Source organism: Notolepis coatsorum (genome assembly GCF_963971535.1).
Source record: "Notolepis coatsorum genome assembly, chromosome: 1".
NCBI lineage: Eukaryota > Metazoa > Chordata > Actinopteri > Aulopiformes > Paralepididae > Notolepis > Notolepis coatsorum.
The window spans coordinates 300,691,192-300,713,739 of NC_140165.1; the positions used below are offsets into that span (position 1 = coordinate 300,691,192).

General features: G+C 42.5%; 2 protein-coding genes across 2 annotated transcripts; both read left to right on the forward strand.

The window, feature by feature from the left end:
• The first annotated feature begins 584 nt into the window (after window positions 1–584).
• Window positions 585–13,989, forward strand: LOC311231087 (dehydrogenase/reductase SDR family member 11-like). Its single transcript, XM_084317571.1, has 7 exons — window positions 585–824; window positions 9,989–10,198; window positions 10,844–10,938; window positions 11,675–11,804; window positions 12,919–13,011; window positions 13,113–13,178; window positions 13,755–13,989. The coding sequence occupies exons 1-7, from the start codon at window positions 693–695 to the stop codon at window positions 13,794–13,796; spliced, it is 768 nt and encodes a 255-aa protein (XP_084173697.1). The 5' UTR covers window positions 585–692; the 3' UTR covers window positions 13,797–13,989.
• A 3,713-nt stretch (window positions 13,990–17,702) lies between these two features.
• Window positions 17,703–19,394, forward strand: LOC311225477 (tripartite motif-containing protein 16-like; the record flags this gene model as incomplete). The annotated part of the gene is made up of 1 exon (XM_084310766.1): window positions 17,703–19,394. The coding sequence occupies one exon, from the start codon at window positions 17,703–17,705 to the stop codon at window positions 19,392–19,394; it is 1,692 nt and encodes a 563-aa protein (XP_084166892.1).
• Between the last annotated feature and the right edge of the window lie 3,154 nt (window positions 19,395–22,548).

The window sequence follows — 22,548 nt, forward strand, 5'->3', positions numbered from 1 at the left end:
TATTATTATTATTATTATTGTTATTATTATTATTATTATTATTATTATTATTATTATTATTATTATTATTATTATTATTATTATTATTATTATTATTATTATTATTATTATTATTATTATTATTATTATTATTGCTGTTACTGTCCTGTGATGTCTTGTTTATTATTATTGTTACTGTATTGTGTTGTATTTTGTTTCATGTGGAAAAAGGAAAATAAAGAAAAATTTGATAATAAAAAAAATAATGAAAGAACGAGAAGGGGGAGCACAGCCACGCCACGGGGTTATATGTGTAGCCGGAAGTGGGCGTGGCTGGATAGATCTAAGGTGCATGAGAAATACTTTCAATGTATACAATAGGTTAGCCCCTTTCGTGACTGTGGTTTGCAAGCCTTTCAAACCACAGTCACGAAAGGGGCTAACAATAGGTATAAACGAGTTAGTCCAACAGGGCTTAACACTTGTGTGTATTGAGCCGTACTGTATTTGTACCCATTCTGCAATCTGTTAAATAAAGTTTTCATTCATTCATTCAGCTTTTAGTTTGAAAACTTCGGACCGGAAGTCCAAACGATCCAGGTGTCACATGTTAAGTGTAGTTAGTAGTAGACTAATCGATAACTTTAAACCTTAGTCTCTCAGAGAAGAAACATCGTCAAAGATTCCCACCTCGCTCGACTTTAGCTGACATCATGGATCGCTGGAAGGGTAGAGTGGCTCTAGTGACCGGAGCTTCGGTCGGGATCGGGGCGGCTGTTGCCAAGACACTCGTTCAACACGGCATGACAGTCGTGGGCTGCGCGCGGAGCGTGGAGAAAATAGAGGTGCGTGATTCTATTCAATTCCATGGATTTCTGACATAATGTAGGCTGTTGAATGTTTTTGATGAACGTATTACGTTGATGTCGCAATTATGCCACATCAATGTGGAACGCCCTACCCAAAGCTGTAAAGGAATGTGGATCACTACTACCCACTTTCAAAACCTCAAGGGACGGGAGACTGCAATTCAACACTGGCCCCTGTAAATATCCAGGGGTGTAAAAAGTACCCAGAAATTATACTTAAGTGAAAGTATGGGTACTGTCTCAAAATCGGACTCAAGTAAAAGTCAAAGTATCTGGCTAAAAACACACTTGAGTAAAAGTAAAAAAGTCCTACTTTTAAATGTACTTAAGTACTAAAAAGTAAAAGTACATTTCTTTTTAAAGGGATAGACCAGGGGTCTCAAACTCATTCCATCGTGGGCCAAGTTTTCATTTTAACTATACATTGCACCAGGTGAGTTACTTGAAGAGGTGAGCCAATTAGTGAAATCATCAGCTGGTGTTTAGGCAAGGCTGGAATGAAACCAAGTATACACTCTGCCCACAATGGAATGTGTTCTGCGATAGACAATGCTGAAATGAAAGAACAGAGGACACTTTTTTGCATTAAAATAATTTAATGCACTACTCCATTGAAGGTAAACTAACATGGACGGCATTCACATCACAGCATGAATAATATCACAATATTAAAGACCGAATACTGTAGTATCCTGAATAATATGACAATATTAAAAACAGAATAATGGTGTATCCTGAATAATATCACAATATTAACCACAGCATACTGGAGTACCCTGAATAATATCACAATATTAACCACAGCATACTGGAGTACCCTGAATAACATCACAATATTAAAGACAGAATACTGGAGTACCCTGAATAATATCACAATATTAACCACAGCATAATGCCGATCTGACTGTCTATTCTTCTGATAGCAGCTAGGTGTTTAATCAAAGATCCCCACTTTCTAGTGTTGCACAAGGACCAATCAGCATGGTTATGGGCAGGTTCATTTTCCATTGATGGGGATTTGATAAACAATTCAAATATACTAATTAAAATAGTTGGACCTGTGAGATTTGTACTTTGTACTTTGTAGGTCTGCATTTTAAATGTAAGGAGTAAAAAGTATGTTTTTTTTCTCTGAAATGTAATGGAGTAAAAGTACAAAGTATACAAACCTAATAATACTTGAGTAAAGTACAAATCCCCCAAAACAGTACTTACGAAGTACAATTACTCAAGTACTTTACACCCCTGTAAATATCCTAACCCAACCCCCTCCAATGTACAGTAATTTACCTAGTATGGTTTTGTCAATAGTCCAATGTACAATTTTGTTTGTTTGTACAGTGTCTCCCCCCCCCCCCCCCCCCCCCCCTCAATGTACAGTTTTGCTTGTTTATACAGTGTGCCCCCCCCCCCCAACCACCTCCAATGTAGATTACCCAGTATGGTTGTCAATATCCCAGTGTACCCAACCCCCCCCACCCAACCTCCAATGTACAGTTTCTACATCAAATGTATATACTCCCTTTTCCTGACTCCTTCTGTATCACAAACGGTACTGTATTTGCAAATCTGGTATGTCATAAATGTATAGATGTAGCAGTACTGACTATCTGTATGTCATGTATGTCATATATGTCCTGATGAATTGAAAATGGGGGACCCTGATGTAAACAAGACGAAAGTCTTTCTCTGGTCTGCATCCCCTTAACAATTGTGTGTATTGAGCTGTACTGTATTGTACCCATTCTGCAATCTGTTAATAAAGTTTTCAATCAATCAAACGTTGTGCGTTTTCTGCGCCTCATTTTGGCTACATAAGTTTAACATTATATGCTAAGCCAAAATATGATGAATTGAAAATGGGGGACCCTGATGTAAACAAGACGAAAGTCTTTCTCTGGTCTGCAAAAATTGTGTGTATTGAGCTGTACTGCATTGTACCCATTCTACAATCTGTTAATAAAAATGTCAATCAATCAATCAATCAATTGCAGAACGCTCAATAAATACAAACAACTAGCTAAGAGGATGCAGATTGCAGACCAGAAAAATACTTTCGTCTTGTTTACATAAGGGTCCTCCATTTTCAATTAATCAAGACATTTATGACATACAACAAGATATACAACTATACAGTACTGATACCCTGGTCCACCTGGGGGGGGGGGGGGGGCGTAACATTATTCACTTTTCATGTAATTCACTTCAGATAGTAACAATACATACAAAGTAAGATATTGTTTAGAGATGCAAGAAAACATGCTTAATCCCATTGATTGATTGATTGAAAAGTTTATTAACAGATTGCAGAATGGGTACAGTACAGTACAGCTCAATACATACAATTGTTAAGGGGATGCAGACCAGAGAAAGACTTTCGTCTTGTTTACATCAGGGTCCCCCATTTTCAATTCATCATAACATATATATGACATACATGACATACAGATAGACAGTACTGCTACATCTATACATTTATGACATATCAGATTTGCAAATACAGTACTGTTTGTGATACAAAAAGTGTCCAGAAAAAGAGTGTTATACATTTGACGTAGAAACTGTACATTGGAGGAGGTTGGGTGGGTGGGTGGGGTGGGGTTGGTGGGTGGGGGCTGTACATTGGAAGGGGGGGGGGGACACTGTACACTGTACATTGGAATACTGACAAAGCCATACTTGGTAATTTACTGTACAACTGGGTTAAGACATTTGTAGGGGCCAGTTTCGAATTGCAGTCTCCCGTAGGTGTTCTTTGAGAGTGTTTTTGAAAGTGGGTAGTGATTCACAATCATTCCTTTACAGCTTTGGGTAGGGCGTTCCACATTGATGTGGCATAATTGCGAAACGTGTTTAGTCCCTTGTTTGAGCCGATTCTGGGTTTAACATGATTTGTGGAGCTCCCTCTGGTGTTGTGATCGTGGTATTCACTGACCTTTGGGAAGTATTTTGACATGTACATGGGTACCTTGGTCGCGTAGTGTATCTTGTAGACCAGGCCCATTGCAAGTTGCTGTACTCTGTCGTCTACTCTACTCTAAGCCATCCTAGGTTGTCAAAGTGGGCCGGGGTGAGGTGGGTTCTAGGAGTCAGGTCAAGCAGTAGTCTGACTAGCTTGTTTTGAGATGTTTGTAATTTGTTTTTTAGTGCCTTTGAGGTGCTTTGGTACCATCTTGAGGTGCAAGCATAGTCGTAGTACCCTTGAATAAGTGCTCCTGCCAGAGTCTTCAGGGTATTCTTGTTTACCAGAGAGGAGATCCGGTACAAGAATCGAGTTCGTTGGTTGACTTTTTTTATTACATTGGATGCCATTTTGTCACAGGAAAGATTAGCCTCTAGGATGGAACCTAGGTAGGTAATTTCATCTTTCCTTGTGACAATATTGTCACCCACTGTAACCGAGAAGCCGTCGGTCTTGCTGAGTTTGTTATTTGAACCGAAGAGTATGGACTCTGTTTTGCCCATGTGTAATGATAGTTTGTTGTCGGCGAGCCATATGCAGATTTTGCCTAGTTCCGAGCTGAGGGCTTTTTCCATTTGGAAGAGTAATGCTACAAGTTCCGTTTTCTCATATTTGAGGTTACACAGCGTTGAGAACTAGCAGGTAGCAGGTGTAATCTTCTAAGCAGATATAAGCCTACTTCAAGTGTTACTGGACTGTGCCAAAGTGCAGAAGGAATAAGTAACTCAATCATATGATACAACAATAACCTATAACTCCTCCAAGCAATGGAACTGCCTGCCATTGCTATTGTGAAAGATTGATCACCCAATAGCCTCTTTTATTTAGCTGCTTACAGTGCTTAGCCTATGCCTATTGCATAATTTTTTTAATTATTTTCATTGGATGATTTAGATTTTTGAAATTATGTATCTTTAGGGGTGATGTATGTTTCCTATAAGGCTTTTACAATCTTGGGAAGCCAAAACATCTGGAGTGAAATAAAAGGAAGATTTTTGGCCATATATTATATATGTATATATTTTCTTATTTTTTTATACAAGTTATGTAATCAGTCTAAGTGAGCCTGTAAATGTACGAGAGAACTAAAAGTAATGGCTGGATTGCCATGAAATTTGCTCTGTGCGTTCATAGCCCCAAGAGGAAACTTACTGATTTTGGTGGCTCCATGATCTTTCCTCTGGCGCCACCAACAGGCCAAACTTTACATTTTCAAATGAGCAGGTTAGCAAAAATCTCTTACACACACCTTAAGAAGAAGTCTTTATTTGTCATGCAGCAACACACGCATGCATTGGGTCGCAGATGAAATGCCTCTCTGTGCTTGACCCATCCCGTCGTCCTTCCCCTCAAGGCCACCCGGGAGCAGATATGGGCTGCGGCATGGGGACCAATCCAAGTGCTCCTGTCCGTCTTCGTCAGGGACGTGACAGCATTAGCGATCTGTTCTCCATGTTTTCCATTGGGTTTATCTCTTTTCTGGAGGGGAAACCCTTGTGAGCACGGGGCGAACATGCAAACTCCACACAGAAAGGCCTGGGAGATACCCCACCTGGCAACCTGGTTCCCAAGAGGAAATCGAACCCTGGGCCTTCTTGCTGCAAGGCGACACTGGATGGAAGTCTCTGTGATAGGTGCATTTGTGGAGTTAAACAGTCTACAAGGAGTCAGGAACACATGTGCACTGTCTTCACTTGCCCATTAGGCTGTGGCTACATTGATCTGTCAATGAACAGATTGACGGAAGGTATTATTACAATACCGTTTAAAAATTAGAACCTAGCGTAATCGTGCTTTTGCAGAAACGACAGCTTTGCACGATGGTAACGTATGCATCAGTTCCAAAAGTTCACAGTTGAGTACACCCTCTCCAAACCTTTCCGTCCGTTCAAATGGATACAAATCTGGCGGAGACGGACACACAGTGTCGCAACCCTGTGTCCAACAAATGGATAGTTCTCATTGACGATGAATTAAAAACGGACGTAGACAGACGGACACGACGGATCGATGTGCCGGTGCCTTAGAGTTCATTAACCCTTTCACTGCCACACTACAGCCTGTTAACCATTTCACTACCACACTACATACTGTGTTAACCCTTTCACTACCACACTACAGACTGTTAACACTTTCACTACTGAGCTTGACATTAGGGAAGGCTATTATTAGAATGGCAAAATGTTTCCTTTTTTTTTGGTTGCACGCAAATGATGCTGTCCAGGTTCTGATTTCATATACACACACACACTACTAGGCTACTACAGCGAGCCCCACTCATTTCATATAGTGCAAATTAAGTGTTCAAATGAAGGCATCCAATAATATATTAACCATTGTCTTACCTTAATGCAGATAAATGCGACGTTTCGTCTTGGTGAGAAAGACCGTTCACAACTTGAATCACAAGTTGCAATGAAGGGAAAGTTTTTCGTAATTTAGAATAGATCTCATCATGCTTTGAAAACAATGTACATACAGTAGCTCTAAAAAGTTTCCACGATTTGATGAACTCGGACTCTCATCATGTCCTCTTAGAGCAAGCCCTTGTTTGCCAAGATAAAACAACATACAGCCTCAGGTGATCGGTAGTTATGCCCAGGGCCAGCCCGGTGCAGCTTCTAAATTACTTTGTTTATGCCTTGGAAAAATACCGTATATCCATTTTGCTTTTTGAAATTTGACTCAAAATAGTGCGCTGGTGTTCGCTACAAAGCGATCGGCCGCGGCGGGCTGAAATTCGGAACGCAGATGTTTGCTTTACTCGGCCTGCGGGATCATTATTATACATTATTTAACCTGAGCCTATGTGTGATTGGTTACTGCCTGTATCTGGAATGTTAAAACGCTGCCACCGATTGACACCTTCGTCGTTGACACCTCGGCCAGCCGGCTGCAGCACAAGACACACACAATAGCCAGCAGCCTGCGCATATATTATATACATTTCAAGATTCCCAGCATAACGATTTGGGTAAGGCATAGCCTCGCCTAGCCTTAGTAACCCGCCGCCTATGACTACCACACTTCCCGAAGGTTAACCCTTTCACTACCAGGTTAACCGTCTGTAGTGTGATAGTGAAAGGTAACCTTCGGTAGTGTGGTAGTGAAAGGGTTAAATGCAACATATTCAGGCATATGAAAGACTTATGTGCCTTTTTGGAATTTTGAAACAAGCGCATCCCCTGATGAGTTAGTTGTACAGTCACAAATAACCTCTACATTCATGACCCCAAGAGGAAGAAATATATCTCTTAGCGCCAAATTAAACATTTACGTGTCTCCTGACCTGTTTGTCATACAGTCTCAGAATTTGCTGTGAATATCTATGACTTCTAGAGGGAGGAGCCTGTTGATTTTGGTGACCTGGCTTTACCCCATCACCATGTAGCTCTGCCACGGTATTGTATAGTGAAGCAATTCAAACCATCACGGTAACCGCCATTAAAGGGGAACTATCTTACTATTTCTTTCACTATTTGGGCAATTTTACACAATTCCTGTGAGTCTATGGAACACATCTGTACGTTTTTTTCCCAAAAAATGCGTTGCTTTGTATTTCTAATCAAGTCCTCTAGAGCAGCATTTTCTCCCTTTACAAAAACCAAGCTGTTTTTGGCTGGGCTCCGCCCATACTCTCAATGTGATTTGAGTGACAGACACCCACCTGCACGATAGCAAATAGCTCCGCCATACTATATGGCCAAACTAACGTCAAGTGAAACTAATACACAAACGATATGTCTCAACCATACATTTACGATCCGGATAGTGACCCCTACTACGAGGAGGAAGAGATCGATATTCCATAGCGAGGGCTTCAAGTTGTGTGTGGGAGTGTGCGTGTGCGCTATGATATTTTGCAACAGGTTGACGTGACGCGAGTGCCGACAGAGAGAGAGCAGAGAAGGAGAGAGAGGGAGAGACAGACAGAGAGAGAGAGAGAGGAGAGATGCTCCGAGAGCGCGCATGTGTTTCCCCACACACACGCAGTCGGGAGTGTGTGTAAATGCTCCGTATGAGAGCCTCTCTCTATCCGTCCGTCTCTCCCCACCCGCCCGCTCTCTCTCCACCCGCCCGCTCTCTCTCCCGCTCCCTCTCCACCAGCACCCGCGCCACGTCAACCCGTTTGAGGAAGTGTCAGTGACGGGGAAACCGCTTTCGCATTATTTCCACTCGCTCTGTTGTTGAGCGAATTGTTGATTGTGGGCGGTGGCTACAACCACAGAGGGAGCTGAGATATGCAGATCAGCGTCTTGCTACGTAGGATACCGAGTCAATTCTGAATGGCTTGGTTCAGTGGGGGAGGTTCTTGTCTGAGCTGAATTGAAGAAACGGGAGTAGCTCGAGATTTCACATCTAGTCAGTGTTGGTACAACCCCACATTGCTAGAAAACAATGCAAACCACAGGAAAATGCCATTTATAAGATAGTTCCCCTTTAAATAACATGGGTCACCAACAGTATTAAACAACGTCTTTTTTATTTAACCAGACAGGTCACTTAAGAACAAATTCTTACTTACAAGGACAGCCTGGCAAGATGTAATTGACCTATCTCGATCCCTGCCCCGCTTCTTGATCCTCCAATCACAACTGTTGCTTAGTTTCATCATCATCGTTTTACGTCCCTATTTTGCCACTACAGTGAGATTGGACGGGCAATCATTCCACGCCACTAGGCACGGTTTTGTGCCACGTCTACATTTATCTCCAGATCCCTCATCATTCTCCACACATCCCCTCCACGTCTGCTTCGGTCTCCCTCTCGGCCTCCGCCCATCCACAATCATCTCCTCCACCCCTCTCAACATCCTCCTCCGATCTTCTCACATGTCAGAACCACCTGAGACCATCGTCCATATCTCACCTTGAAAGCAATTTCCCTGACACCACAGATCTCATCCATTTCGGCACTGGTCCTCCCATCCTGCCATCTGACCCCTGCCAGCTGCGACATACCTCAACATCTTCCGATCACAGCTTCTTAACACCACCATCACACTTTTTGTCTTTGCCCATGTTTCTGAACCATACAGGATAACTGATCTCACACATGCTTCATATATCCTTCCTCTGATCTTTACATCTATGTTTTCGATTCAACAGTAGCCTACTAATTTCCCGCCACGTCCTCCATGCCGCCGCCACTCTCGCCCTCACCGCCCTTTCCACTCCCGCCTCACAGTCCATCACATCTCCCAGATAGCAAAACTGCTTCACCTCCTCCAGCACCTCCCCTCCCACCACTAGACCACCATCTCCAACCACCTCCTCCTCTTCCCTCTCACACGTGGGGCATCTAAAATCCCTCACTCCCCTCAGATTTTCCAAGCCTGAACATCTTTGGTGACACCATTTTGTCACATTCTATACACGGCACAGAGTTTACTCCCACTCCTCTTCCACAAACTCCACATGGGTATCTTCCTGACTGAATCCTCTCTCCTTCACTCTCTGTTATCATTACCTTCATCTTGTCGATATTTATCTTCATTCCCCTCTTCTTCATTCCATTAGTTTGTCCGAGGAAAGCAACAGTTGTGATTGGAGGATCAAGAAGACAGATACATCATGTCAATTAACCTCTTGATGGAAGGAAAAAGGAAAAAAACATGGTCTGGGTGAATACTCCTTTCTGAATGGCCGGCAGGTGTGCATTAAAACCGTTTAATGTACACATAGTTTGGCTCAAGTTTATCAATCGAAATTCACCTGCTACCCAACCTGCAACCATAGCAACATTAAAGAGCACAGCTGTCAACGCCTACTTGTTTTCAACTACGGCGAAGCACAGCTTGATAAACTAACAACCAGGAAGGAAAACGCACAATGGCAAGTGCAAAACTTTCACCAAAAATGTACAAATGCTTTTATTTTATATTGTTGGCAAATGACCATGGCATAAACAGAAAGAATCAACTTGTAGATGTACGTTTTAAGGCACTTGGCTGCATCCACGTCGTGCCTTAAAACTTACTTTATTCTGAATACATTTTGTGAATACCTCTCCTACCTAATTTGAGCATTTTGTGCATTTTAGTTTTGTATAAATTATATATGTTGTACGTATATTGTTTGGTCTTTTGCTGTTTTGTGAAGCACAATCTCAGGAGGGTCACACAGAACCAAAGCATTTCACTATGTACCTCATTGTGACAAATTTAACTTGATTTCAGAAACTGGCAGCAGAGTGTCAAAGTGCCGGGCACAGTGGCACCCTGGTTCCCTTTAAATGTGACCTCTCCAACGAAGAGGAGATCCTGTCCATGTTCTCTGCCATCAAGGCCCAGCACCAGGGTGTGGACGTCTGCATCAACAACGCTGGCCTGGCTCACCCAGAACCACTGCTGAGCGGCAACACCAGCGGCTGGCGGAACATGATGGATGTAAGTGTGGACTTTAAAAAAAAAAAATAACAAGGACATTTTTAAGTGTCGCTTGCAATACTTGCAATGGGGAACTGCGACACTGGATGGAAGTCTCTGTGATGGGTCAGTCTACAAGGAGTCGTCACTTGCCCATTAGGCTGAGAGGGAGGTTTGCCCTGAGAGCGAGGTTTCCCCTGAGAGGTTATTCTCGAGGTTCGAAGGAGCAAAGTGGGTATCGAACGGGAAGGAAGACTGTCAGGTTTTAAACTGTGTGGATAATCAAAACGGGGAAGGTAAAGGCGGTTTTAAACTGTTAAACAGTCATTCAGAACTATTTTTATTGCACTATTTTACTCAGGTCTATTCTATTCAATCTTTTTATTGTCTATTTTTAAACTGCAATAGAATCAAACCATATTAGACAAGGTGGCCAACAAGGGATGTTGGATCCTAATGTGAAAAACTGATTTTATATGTCTGCACTTTATGTGCTCATTTTGTTCTGTTGTGAACCACTTTGAGCTGCAATTCTTGTATGAAAGGTGCTATAAAATAAAGTGTATTAGTATGATTAATACTATAATGCATTTCCCTGAAGGTAATCTATTGCACAGTGTTGTTTCTAAGCTGGATGTCTTTGGATAAGTGCATTGCATCTTGCAGGTGAATGTCATCGCATTGTCCATATGCACACGGGAAGCATACCAGTCAATGAAAGATAGAAAGGTCGATGATGGACACATCATAAACATTAACAGGTACAATGCCACAACTATTACCTAACTGAGAGTTATCTTATTCTGGGTTCCCCTTCCGGCTTTGAGGACCGCTGAATAATTGTCAACTTTACCCGCACTCCACCTCTGCTTCCAAAGAATGCATGTCGATTTCAAATCTCACTAATCTCAAACTTACTCACAGTCATGTCTTAATAATAGACCACCGGTGATCGGGGCTCAACCAAAACTGGGTTTTTGGATAAAGTACTAAGACTAACGTTCTGGGAGCAAGATTACACACTGTTGACTTCCTCGCTCGCATCCTTGTTTGCATAGAATCTAGCTTCCAAATAAAAATTGGGGTGACAAGATGCTCTGATAATTGAGCTGAAATCTGATGTTTATTTTCATGTCAAATTTATTTTAAAATATTTAAATTCATGGCACAATTCATAATTCTGTTAGAGCTGAAAATATATGTGGGTGTCACTATAAAGTCACTGTTACACCGTTGCCACACAGTAAGTGTAAAGAGTAACTAGAACCATATAATTATAACCATGTCGTTTCTCAAGCATGTGGCATGTGTTTGTTTGTTATTGCAGCGGGAGCACCAACATACCATTCTATATATTACCAATATTTTTATTCTTATAATTATCTTTATGCTTATTATCCTAGGTGTCAAGGATAGATGGTAGACTGTTATTTGACAATAATACAGCTGTCCCTGTTTGTCTGTCTGTCATAATCTCTCTCTCTCTCTCTGTTGTAGCATGAGCGGACATCGCGTAGTTACCAGTGCCGATGTGCATTTCTACAGTGCGACCAAATACGCCGTGACAGCCCTGGCGGAGGGCCTGAGACGAGAGTTACGCGAGGCTAAGACCCATATTAGAGTCACGGTAAGAATTGTTATTAATTCCCTGTCCTTGTTTATAAAAATAATAATAAAGACTTACCGTCCCCACTCAAAATATTGTCCAATCGAAGCATAAGAGAATGAAGAAGTCGTTATTAGTCATGCAGCAATACACACGTGCAACATGGGCGACACACAGGAACACACACATGCAACATGGGCGACACACAGGAACACATGCATTGGGTCGCACTGAAATGCCTCTCTGCGCTTGACCCATCCCGTCGTCCTTCCCCCCAAGGGCATCCGGGAGCAGACATGGGCTGCGGCATGGGCTGTGGCGTGCGCCACACCCCGGGCACCAATCCAAGTGCTCCTGTCCCGTCTGCGTCTATTCTTTTACTAACGAACTTGCATTTTTCCGCGATCTGATTGGCCACTGACGTTTCTGGTCATGTGACATCTGCGCCAATCGCGTGACGCCTGTTTCTGCGCCTATTTCCGCCTCTAACAGCCTGCAAACTACCTAACGCCTAGTTCTATCACTGGTTAAGCTTAAGTTGGTTAAGGTTAGAGTTTGGAATCAGGGCTGGTGTTCTATCGCCCTGCTCTAAGACAAACTCTAACCTTAACCAACTTCGAAAGAGTGCCTAAGCTTAACCAGTAATAGAAACAGGCGTCACACGATTGACGCAGATGTCACATGACCAGAAACGTCAGTGGCCAATCAGATCGCGGAAAAATGCAAGTTCGTTGGTAAAAGAATAGACGCGTCCCGTCTTTGTCAGGGACGTGGCAGCACTGGTGATCTGTTCTGCATTTTTATCTCTTTTTCTGGAGTGGAAACCCTTGCGGGGGGTGGGGGGGGGGAGAAGAAAGAACATGCAAACTCCACACAGAAAGGCCCGGGAGATACCCCACCTGGGTACCCGGCAACCTGGTCCCCAAGAGGGAATCGAACCCATGACCTTCTTGCTGTGAGGCGACAGTGTTAACCACTACACCACCGTGCCATTGAATCACTTCTTAAATGGATTTATAAAATGGCACTGTCGTGGCAGTGTTAGGCTACCTGTTAACACAAGTACACTGAAGACAATGACAATGAAGTGTGCACATTGTAAGTGTGGTTGTATTTTGTTCCACTCCTGTTGCAGTGTGTATCTCCGGGTATGGTGGAAACAGAATTTTTCCCTCGGATGTACAGTCAGAACCCGGAGAAAGCTGCCCATGCATATACTACAATAAAGGTAACCTATGTAATGCTTCTGCTGTGGTCTACACGGGAATCTAGTAAATTCTAGACACCAACCCGAAAAAGGAAAAACCCATCCCCTGTCTTCTTTTTCAGTGTTTGCAAGCAGAAGACATCGCAAGCGCTGTCGTATATGTGTTGAGTGCCCCGCCACATGTGCATGTAAGCAGCCGTCTTGCCTTCTGTAATGAGTTAACACAAGATAAGATAAGATATTCCTTTATTGATCCCCTTGGGGAAATGCAGGCATCATAGCAGCATGTGGGAGGGGGGGGGTGGTACAGGTAATAGTAGAAGACATAAATACAGGCAATACAATTATAGTACAGTAAGCTTAAAATAGGTAGCGTAAACAATATAATTAACTCTGAATATACGCATCAGAGCAAGTAGGCAGTGTGATCAAAGGTGCAGATGATGGTCTATCAGTTGTATTATACATTACAATATGGTTACAATAAACACTAGAATCTAAATATATACTATGAGTAAGTAAAGTTAAGTATACAGTATACACAGGTGCAGTATTACATAAGGTACCCTAACTGGCGTGATATGTCATTCGTTATGTGTTGTAGTCCATGCAGTTTAGGTGGGAGTCGGACACTCATTGGTCAGACATTTCTAGTAGTTCTCGAGTTCTGCTGCCGTTAGTAACATGTGGGCCAGACTATGTTTGTTGCTGTTTTACTTGAATATTAATGTTAACCATTTATTAATTGAACTTTCTTTGTGCAGATTGGAGATGTTCAAATGCGACCTGTGGAGCAGCTGTCATAACGGAAAGAAGTGATTCACGCTACACAACTGGAAATGATTGAATTAATGCAATTAATCCTCATCAGTTTGAGATTTATTTCTAGCAAACAGTTTTTTTTTTACTTATTTCTCTTTTTCTTCTTTTTTATCTGATCATATTGATGAGATTTGCACAGTGTTATAGTATTTCCTAGACCCTTTTGCGGATGATTGATGACTGACATTTCTATACATTTCACTTAATCCTAATAAAGATTTCAAAGTTAGTTTTCGACTCCTTAACTATCGGCTATATGCCTCTTTCTCTAATCTGTGCTGGTTTAATTATTGACCAAAATGCAAGCAGTGGTAAAAATGAAAAGTGGATAAACTATGAACTCCAGTCAGTGGTCACAATAATGTTAACAACTAAGGTGGCGCTTCACAAAGCAACAGGCAACAAACTGAGACGCATGGTCAAAACCTTTATTTAAACTCAAAAGGCAACTGAGGTTTCCCTCATTTACAGTCACGTTGAGTGTATACAGAAATAAGCACAAAGAAAAATATATATATATATAAAATCATAACAACAAGGCAAGACAAAAGTAAGGATAACAAATCAATCAAATCATGTACAACTTCATTCAAATGTTTCCTGGAAATTGACTATATTCACACAGTGGCCATCTTGCTCTTATGTCATGCTCAGGTTGGGATTCCTTTCCACCATGTTCACACTTGTGGAGGAAAAACTAAAAGGAATCCCAACCTGAGCATGGTACAACAGAAAAATGGCTGCTGTGTGAATATGGTCAATAGGATACCTTAAAGCAACGGTGCCCAAACCTGTTGAGGGCCAAAGGCCTAAATGTGGCTCCTCTTAAAGCTAATGTCTGGCGGTTCTGTAAAAATGTCACGTCAAGTTTAATTTCTAATAATAGTTCTTATAATGCATTTTATGTTCTCTGTGCTGTATTTGGTGATGATGTACTCTTATCAGGAGTAATCTGATAAAGTGAGTATCATTCAACGTGATGAAACTTTACATGACATTTCTACAGAACCGCCAGTCATTAGCTTTAAAGGAACATGCCAACATTTTGGGAAATTAGCTTAACGTCTTCTCCAGAGGGAGACAAGAAGATGGATACCAGTTTCCTCTCTGTGCGTTCAGTAGAAATCTGGCTGCATGTTAGCCTAGCTTGGCACAATGAATGGAAGCGGACATGACCGGTTAGCCTAGGCATTGTCCAACTAACACCTCTCCCGAAGGCTGACCGGTCATGTCCGCTTCCATTCATTGTGCTGTGCTAGGCTAACGTGCAGCCAGATAGCTTTCTACTGAACGGTGGTTGAGGAACCACAACAAAGTGAATTGTACCCTTTTTTTTCTTTTTTTCTTTTTGCTGTAAGTTACTGAATGACGTGACTCATGACAATAAAATAATCTGAATTACTGCAGAAGTATATCACAAAGTCTTTCTTGGGACTTGCAGCGAATACCAAGTTAATAATTGAATTAACTGCAAGAGTACCATCAGGTTGGAATGTCCACACTGCAAATTGTTTTATGTCTGATGGACAAAGAGACGTCTCCAGGACCACTTGGCGGAACACAAGTAGGCCTGTTCCATTCGTGTTGGTAATGGTCCGACGTTGCAACTCCTTACATGAGCTGCTGTGATGCAGCTGGAGCATGGCTTGGTGGCCTGGATCAAGGACTACCTCACTGACAGACTGCAGTCTGATGTACTGGTTAGCAACACCGGCGCCCCCCAAGGAACTGTGCTGTCACCCTTCTTATTCACCCTCTATACCTCAGACTTCTACCACAACTCAAGCGTGTGCCACCTGCAGAAGTTCTCTGACGACTCCTCCATTGTAAGCTACATCACCGACGATGAGTATAGAGCCCTGGTGGAGAGCTTTGTGGGGTGGAGCGACAGTGGTGGACTTCCGGAGGGGCAAGAAGAGCCCCCCCCCCCCCCCCCCCGATTCCCATCACTATCTGAGGTGCAGGTGGTGGAGTCATATAAGTTCCTTGGGGAACACCTGAACAATAAACTGGACTGTCGGACAACACAGAGGCCCTACAGGAAGGGACAGAGCAGGCTGTTCTTCCTGAGGAGACTCCGGTCCTTCAATGTTTGCAATAGACTGCTGCAGTCATTCTACCAGTCTGTAGTGACCAGCGGCCTTTTCTATCCGGTGGCATGCTGTGGCAACTCGAGGGACACTAACAAACTGAACAAGCTGGTGAGGAAGGCTAGCTCCGTGGTGGGAGTCGAGCTGGTCAGACTAGAGGTGGTGGCAGAGAGGGTGATGAGAAGGAAGCTGGCTGCTATCCTGGAGAATCCCTCCCACCCCCTCTACGACGAGCTAGTCAAGATGAGAAGCACGTTCAGTCACAGACTCATACCCCCCCGACACTCAACTAACCGCCTCGGCCAGTCCTTCATACCAGCGGCCATCAGGCTCCACAACAGTGGGCAGGGACTGCTGCCAGACGTCCAACTACAACTACTAGGAACCTAAAAAGGACAATAACACTACCGTATGCATACTGCACCTTATGTGAATACTGTATATGTCAGTTAATTATATTGATTTGTTATATTGTTTACACTGCTTGTTTTTACTACCTGTACCCCGCCCCCCCCCCCCCCCCCCCACCCCATGCTGCTATGATGCCTGAATTTCCCCAAGGGGATCAATAAAGGAATATCTTATGTTATCTTATCTTACACCAAAGGGACCCATCTTCCACTCTGCAAGCCACATGCATTGATCATATCTACTCAGACGGGGAAGGGGACTGTGACGGGAAGCTTAACCAGAGAAAGGGTTAACCTTCTGTAGTGTGGTAGTGAAAGGGTTAAGGCAACCAAGGACCCGGGGCTAAATTAATATATGGATTCCACTCCTTATAAGATAAGATGATCCTTTATTGATCCCCTTGGGGAAATTCGGGTGTCAAAGCAGCATGGGGGGGGGGGGGAGATACAGGTTGAGGATGCATAGCTTCACAGTCCTATACAGTCCAGTATCTATATACACTACTAGAGGATTCTCAATGCATCAACCTGTGTGTGATGTCAAGCTGGTTGTTCATCCAGTTATGCTGGTTGAGATTCCTTCCTTTTGACATTGACAGACTTACACATTAATTGTACATTATGTTTTCCATCTTATCTCATAGGGTTTGTATAAATGTAGTAGAGGAAAATAAATTAGGAAACTACTCGAGTAAAGTATCCTAAAAACAGTATTTATATACAGTAGTAAAAGTACTTTCTTTCCTCCCCTGGGTTCTCTACTTTGTACCTATTTACTAATTCATATTTGGTAACATCAAGTTATTCTCTAGATATCCTATTAACAACTGTAATCATGGGTTTTATAGGTTTTCATTGCATTATCATTTCATATCGTCGCTCATGAAATGAGAATTACTGCAGATGTACTTTGACACTAATGTCCAGCAAGCCAGGGTCTTTCACCAGTAGATCAAATCAGTGAAAGAGCGAGAGAGAGAGAGAAAAAGTGTGCGTGTGTGTGTGTGAGAGAGAGAGAGAGAGAGAGAGAAAAAGTGTTTTATTGAGTATGTGTATACCATTTTCTCTATGTCTCTCTTTGTGCTTATGAGTTTTAGTGCGTTTTCCTTGACAAAGTATAATTAAAGTCCTGAACTATGTAAAAAAAATAACAGTAAATAGACACTGTCTCTTTAAAGCGACTCCTCCCCTGGACAGTATCTCTCGAGAATCTTCGAGATAAAGCTCAGGGAAAACGCGGAAGCAAAAGCAGCACTGCTCCGCTGTTATTAAGCAATAGGCTACCTGGACAGCTATAACCAGGAAGCACCTCCCACCCGTAAAACACGACCAGAGTTTACTCTTCCTGAGAAAACAAAACTTAAGCGTGTCGTTGTCTTTGTAGAATAAAATGGGGCAGCAAGGAGTTGATCTGGACCGGGACCAGTTCTGCTGTTCTGTCTGTCTGGATCTACTGAAGGATCCGGTAACTATCCCCTGTGGACACAGCTACTGTATGGGCTGTATTAAAGACTGCTGGGATCACGATGATCAGAAGGGGATCTACACATGTCCCCAGTGCAGGGATACTTTTAATCCGAGGCCTGTTCTGAAGAAAAACAATATAATGGCTGAAATGATAGAACAACTAATGAAGACGGGACTCTTGTCTTCTGCTCCTCCTGATCACTGTTATGCTGGACCTGGAGATGTGGCCTGTGATTTCTGCACTGGGAGAAAGCAGAAAGCCCTCAAGTCCTGTCTGGTATGTCTGGCTTCTTACTGTGAAACTCACCTCCAGCCTCACTATCAATCTGATACCTTTAAGAAACACAAGCTGGTCAAAGCCTCCACACGGCTTCAGGAGAACACCTGCTCTCGTCACGATGAAGCTATGAAGATTTTCTGTCGTACTGATCAGCAGTGTATCTGTTATTTGTGTTCCATGGATGAACATAAAGGCCATGATACAGTCTCAGCTGCAGCAGAAAGAACGGAGAGACAGAAAGAGCTTGGCATGAGTCGGCAGAAAATCCACCAGAGAGTCCAGGAGAGAGGGAAGCAACTCATAGAGGCCCAACAGGCTGTTGGTTCTCTCAATCGCTCTGCTGATAAAGCAGTGGAGGACAGTGAGAGAATCTTTACTAAGCTGATACGCTCCTTGCAGAAGAGACGCTTTGAGCTGAAGAAGGTCATCAGAGCCCAACAGAGGACCACAGTGACTCAGGCTGAAGAACTGCAGAAGAGACTGGAGCAGGAGATAGCGGACCTGAGGAGGAGAGACACTGAGCTGGAGCAGCTCTCGCACACGGAGGACCACATCCACTTTCTACAGAGTTACCCCTCCCTCTCCAGTCCCAGTGAGTCTACAGACTTACCCGGCATCAGTGTCCTTCCTCTCCTGTACTTTGCAGATGTGACTGAGGTCGTGTCTAGGCTGAGAGACAAACTAGAGGACGTTCTAAAAGAGCAGTGGCCCAGAATCTCAACAACAGTTAATGCAGTTAATGTTTTACTGCCACCACCAGAGCCCAAGACCAGAGCTTACTTCTTACAATATTACTCTCAGATCACACTGGACCAGAACACAACAAACAGATCTCTGTCTTTGTCTGAGAGGAACAGAAAAGCAACACGGATGCAGCAAGGGCAGGTGCAGTCATATCCTAATCACCCAGAAAGATTTATTGACGATTCTCAGGTTCTTGGTAGAGAAGGTCTGACTGGACGCTGTTACTGGGAGGTGGAGTGGAGTGAAGCGGTTTCTGTAGCAGCCTCCTACAAAGACATTGGTAGAACAGGCACTAAGGAGAAATGTGTATTTGGATACAATCCCAAATCCTGGGCTTTAGATTGCAGACCAAGTAATTACATCTTCAGACACAATAACGAGTACATAACAGTATCGGGCCGCCTGTCCTCCAGAATAGGAGTGTACCTGGATCACAGGGCAGGGACTCTGTCCTTCTACAGCGTCTCTAACAAAATGAGAGGCGCCACAATGAGCCTCCTGCACAGAGTCAACACCACATTCACTCAGCCTCTCTATCCTGGACTTTGGCTTTCATACCCTGGGAAAGCTGAGTTTTGTGAGCTGAAGTAGAGATCAGTGACATTCACAGAGCTCTCTACCCGCAGGGTTTGGGATTTAAATTGATCTTGAAGATGCTGAGTTGTGAAAGATGAGGTAATTAGGAGTTACATTCATTCACTCAGCCACTCTATCGTTCTTCTGAGGGACATACACTATGTTTAGCTTTGTTTCTAGTTTCTAGCCTACCGGGGTAAAGTTTGTTTGATTAGATATTTGCATATATGCAATATTACTGATACCTGTTAACATATTAGTGATGTTAAGGAAATATATTAATTTGAGATAAATTACGGTCGCCCCAAATGACTTATTAAGGCCATGTCCTATTAATTCAACTTTAAAAACACTAAAATCTCTTAATTTGGGTTTTTTGTTTTGCACTACATTCCAAATGTTTGAAAAATGGCCAAATATATCCTTATTTTTTGTATTTTAAAATTGGCCTATTGAAAAGTCTTATCAGTCAATGACCCGTATACACTACATTCCAAATGTTTGAAAAATGGCCAAATATATCCTTATTTTTTGTATTTTAAAATTGGCCTATTGAAAAGTCTTATTTTCATTTTTTGTGAATGACCCATATTCACATATTTGATTCCTATCTTCAATACCTCTGTCCCTTTGCATGCAGGGGAGTCAAAATCTTTATTTTCATACTCTGGGTAGGCTGGACAACAATATGCAACCATTGTATTTGTAATTTTGTATTTGATCACCTTTGGTCATTTTGAATTACTGTGGCATTTGGGTCTGTCTCTTCTCTCTCTGTTCCAAGGGGGGTTGGTAACAATGTGGTGGCCGGACCTCCATGGGGAGGTTGATTCAGCCTATAACCTTTTCCCTCTCATCGCTTATCTCTGGGCAGCCGGACGGGACGCCTGTAGCCTTTCTCCAACGCGTTCGTGTTTCCGCGTCTCTGATTGGCCAGGTCATGTGACATGTACGCCCAATCGTGGGGCCGCAAGTTTTTGGATGGTTAAGCTTAGGCGCTCTTTCGAAGTTGGTTACGGTTAGAGTTTGTCTTAGAGCATGGCGATAGAACGCCTGCCCTGATTCCAAACTGTCTCTAACCTTAACCAACTTCGAAAGAGTCGCCTAAGCTTAACCAGTGATAAACTAGGCGTTCGGTAGTTTGCAGGCTGTTCGACCCGGAAATAGGCGCAGAACTTGCCGTCCCACGATTGGCGCACATGTCACATGACCTGGCCAATCAGAGCGCAAAACGGGAACCCGGAAACACGGACGCGTTGGAGAAAGGCTACACGCAGCCGGGACACTTACAGGATGTGTGGGGCATGGGTCAGTCGTACATGCAACTGTTTTGTTTTTAGAACAGACCCTTCTGCGTTATCAAAAGAGCTCAAGGAGAGAGAGAGAGAGTTGTTCTTCTGGTGGCAGACTTTGAGGGAGACGGACCTAGATTAGATAGGAGCTGGTTTAGGAAGAATGACCATTCCTTGAATATTGTGCATTTTGTTTTTTGTTCTTTTATTCTTACTAAATAAACGTGGACATCTAAACCCAGAAGGACCCGTGTGGATATTTGCTTGAAACTTGCTGTTTCACCGACTGAACCTCAATATAGAACTTTGAAAACAACGCAAAGGAATTTACTTGAACTCACTATTTCAATGTGCTAGATGAGAAATGCAGTCGAAATCTAACATTATCATTGAAATTCAATAGTGTTCAAATGAAACGAGTTAGAGTTCATAGAAACATACACTATAGATATACAAATACAATATAATATAAAAAGTACAAACACGAGATCGTCCAGTGATGAGAGTCCAGTGATATGAGTCTCTAGTGCAAAATACAAGATAGTCAGTACGGCGATGTGAGTCTCTAGTTCTCAAGTCCCAAGTTCTGACAGTGATAATTCTGGCAACAGATCCGGCCGCCCAGGCCCTTTGTTGTAGAGCCTGATGGCTACCGGACCGGCCCAGGCGGTTTGTGGTGTGTCGGACTCGGGATAAGTCTTAGGCTGAATATGCTCTTCATTCTGGCTAGCTCCTCGTAGAGGGGGTGAGAGGAGTTCTCCAGGATGGCTTCTAGCTTTTTCCTCATCCTCCTCTCAGCCACCACCTCTAGGTTATCCAGCTCACCGCCCACTACTGAGCTAGCCTTCTTTTCCATGAACTTCTGTCTTTTCACTACTCTTTCTTCCTCTCTTCTATACTACCATCTGGTGTCTTTTTGTAGACTTGACTGCTACATGACTAAATTATATAATGGGGTGCCCCGGGTTTATTGTTTTTTTAGACTATTGATGGAATGGTAACATGATCTCTGTTGCTTCTTTGAAAATGTCTACAGTTCTGTATGCCTCGTGGTTTCCATGATGACTGCTTTGGGCAGCCCAAGACTGGCAATGTGGTTTATATATTATATCAAATCTGTAATTATAACTACTAGTATGTTATGGTTTGAAATAAAATATGGTAAACTACTATGGATTTCATAAATATGGGTATGAAGTTTGGGTGGGATTATTCTCGGTTGATGCTAATAAATCGGCATTTTATTGGGGATTGGCAGTTTTGGGCCAAACTTCAGAATCAGAAAGGTCTTCCAAGTAGTTTTCACATACAAGGAATTTGATTTGGTCGTTTTTGGTGCGACATTAACAGACAGACAATTATAGTAGAATATAATAAAAATGTGGAATAAAATAAAATGGAATATAGGCTAAACTAAATTAGAATAGAAGCATCAATAGAATAGAATAGAATAAAAATAGGCCAGCCCAGGGCTGTACAAATGTGCACAATGTGGTCAAGTATACATACTAATTAGAATAGAAATATTAAAATAACAATACAGTGGGATGGAATATTTAGCAGTACATGTGCAAAAAGTGAAAAACAGTGACGTACGAACAAGTATGAAGGGTTTTGATTATATAATATAGCAATATTATAATATATAGCAGTACTGTCTATATCTGTATGTCATAATGTTATGATGAATTGAAAATGGGGGACCCTGATGTAAACAAGACGAAAGTCTTTCTCTGGTCTGCATCCCCTTAACAATTGTGTGTATTCATTGAGCTGTACTGTATTGTACCCATTCTGCAATCTGTTAAATAAAGTTTTCATTCAATCAAACAATTATATAGTCCAGCAGTAGGGTGTGTTAACTGTAACACAGTGGA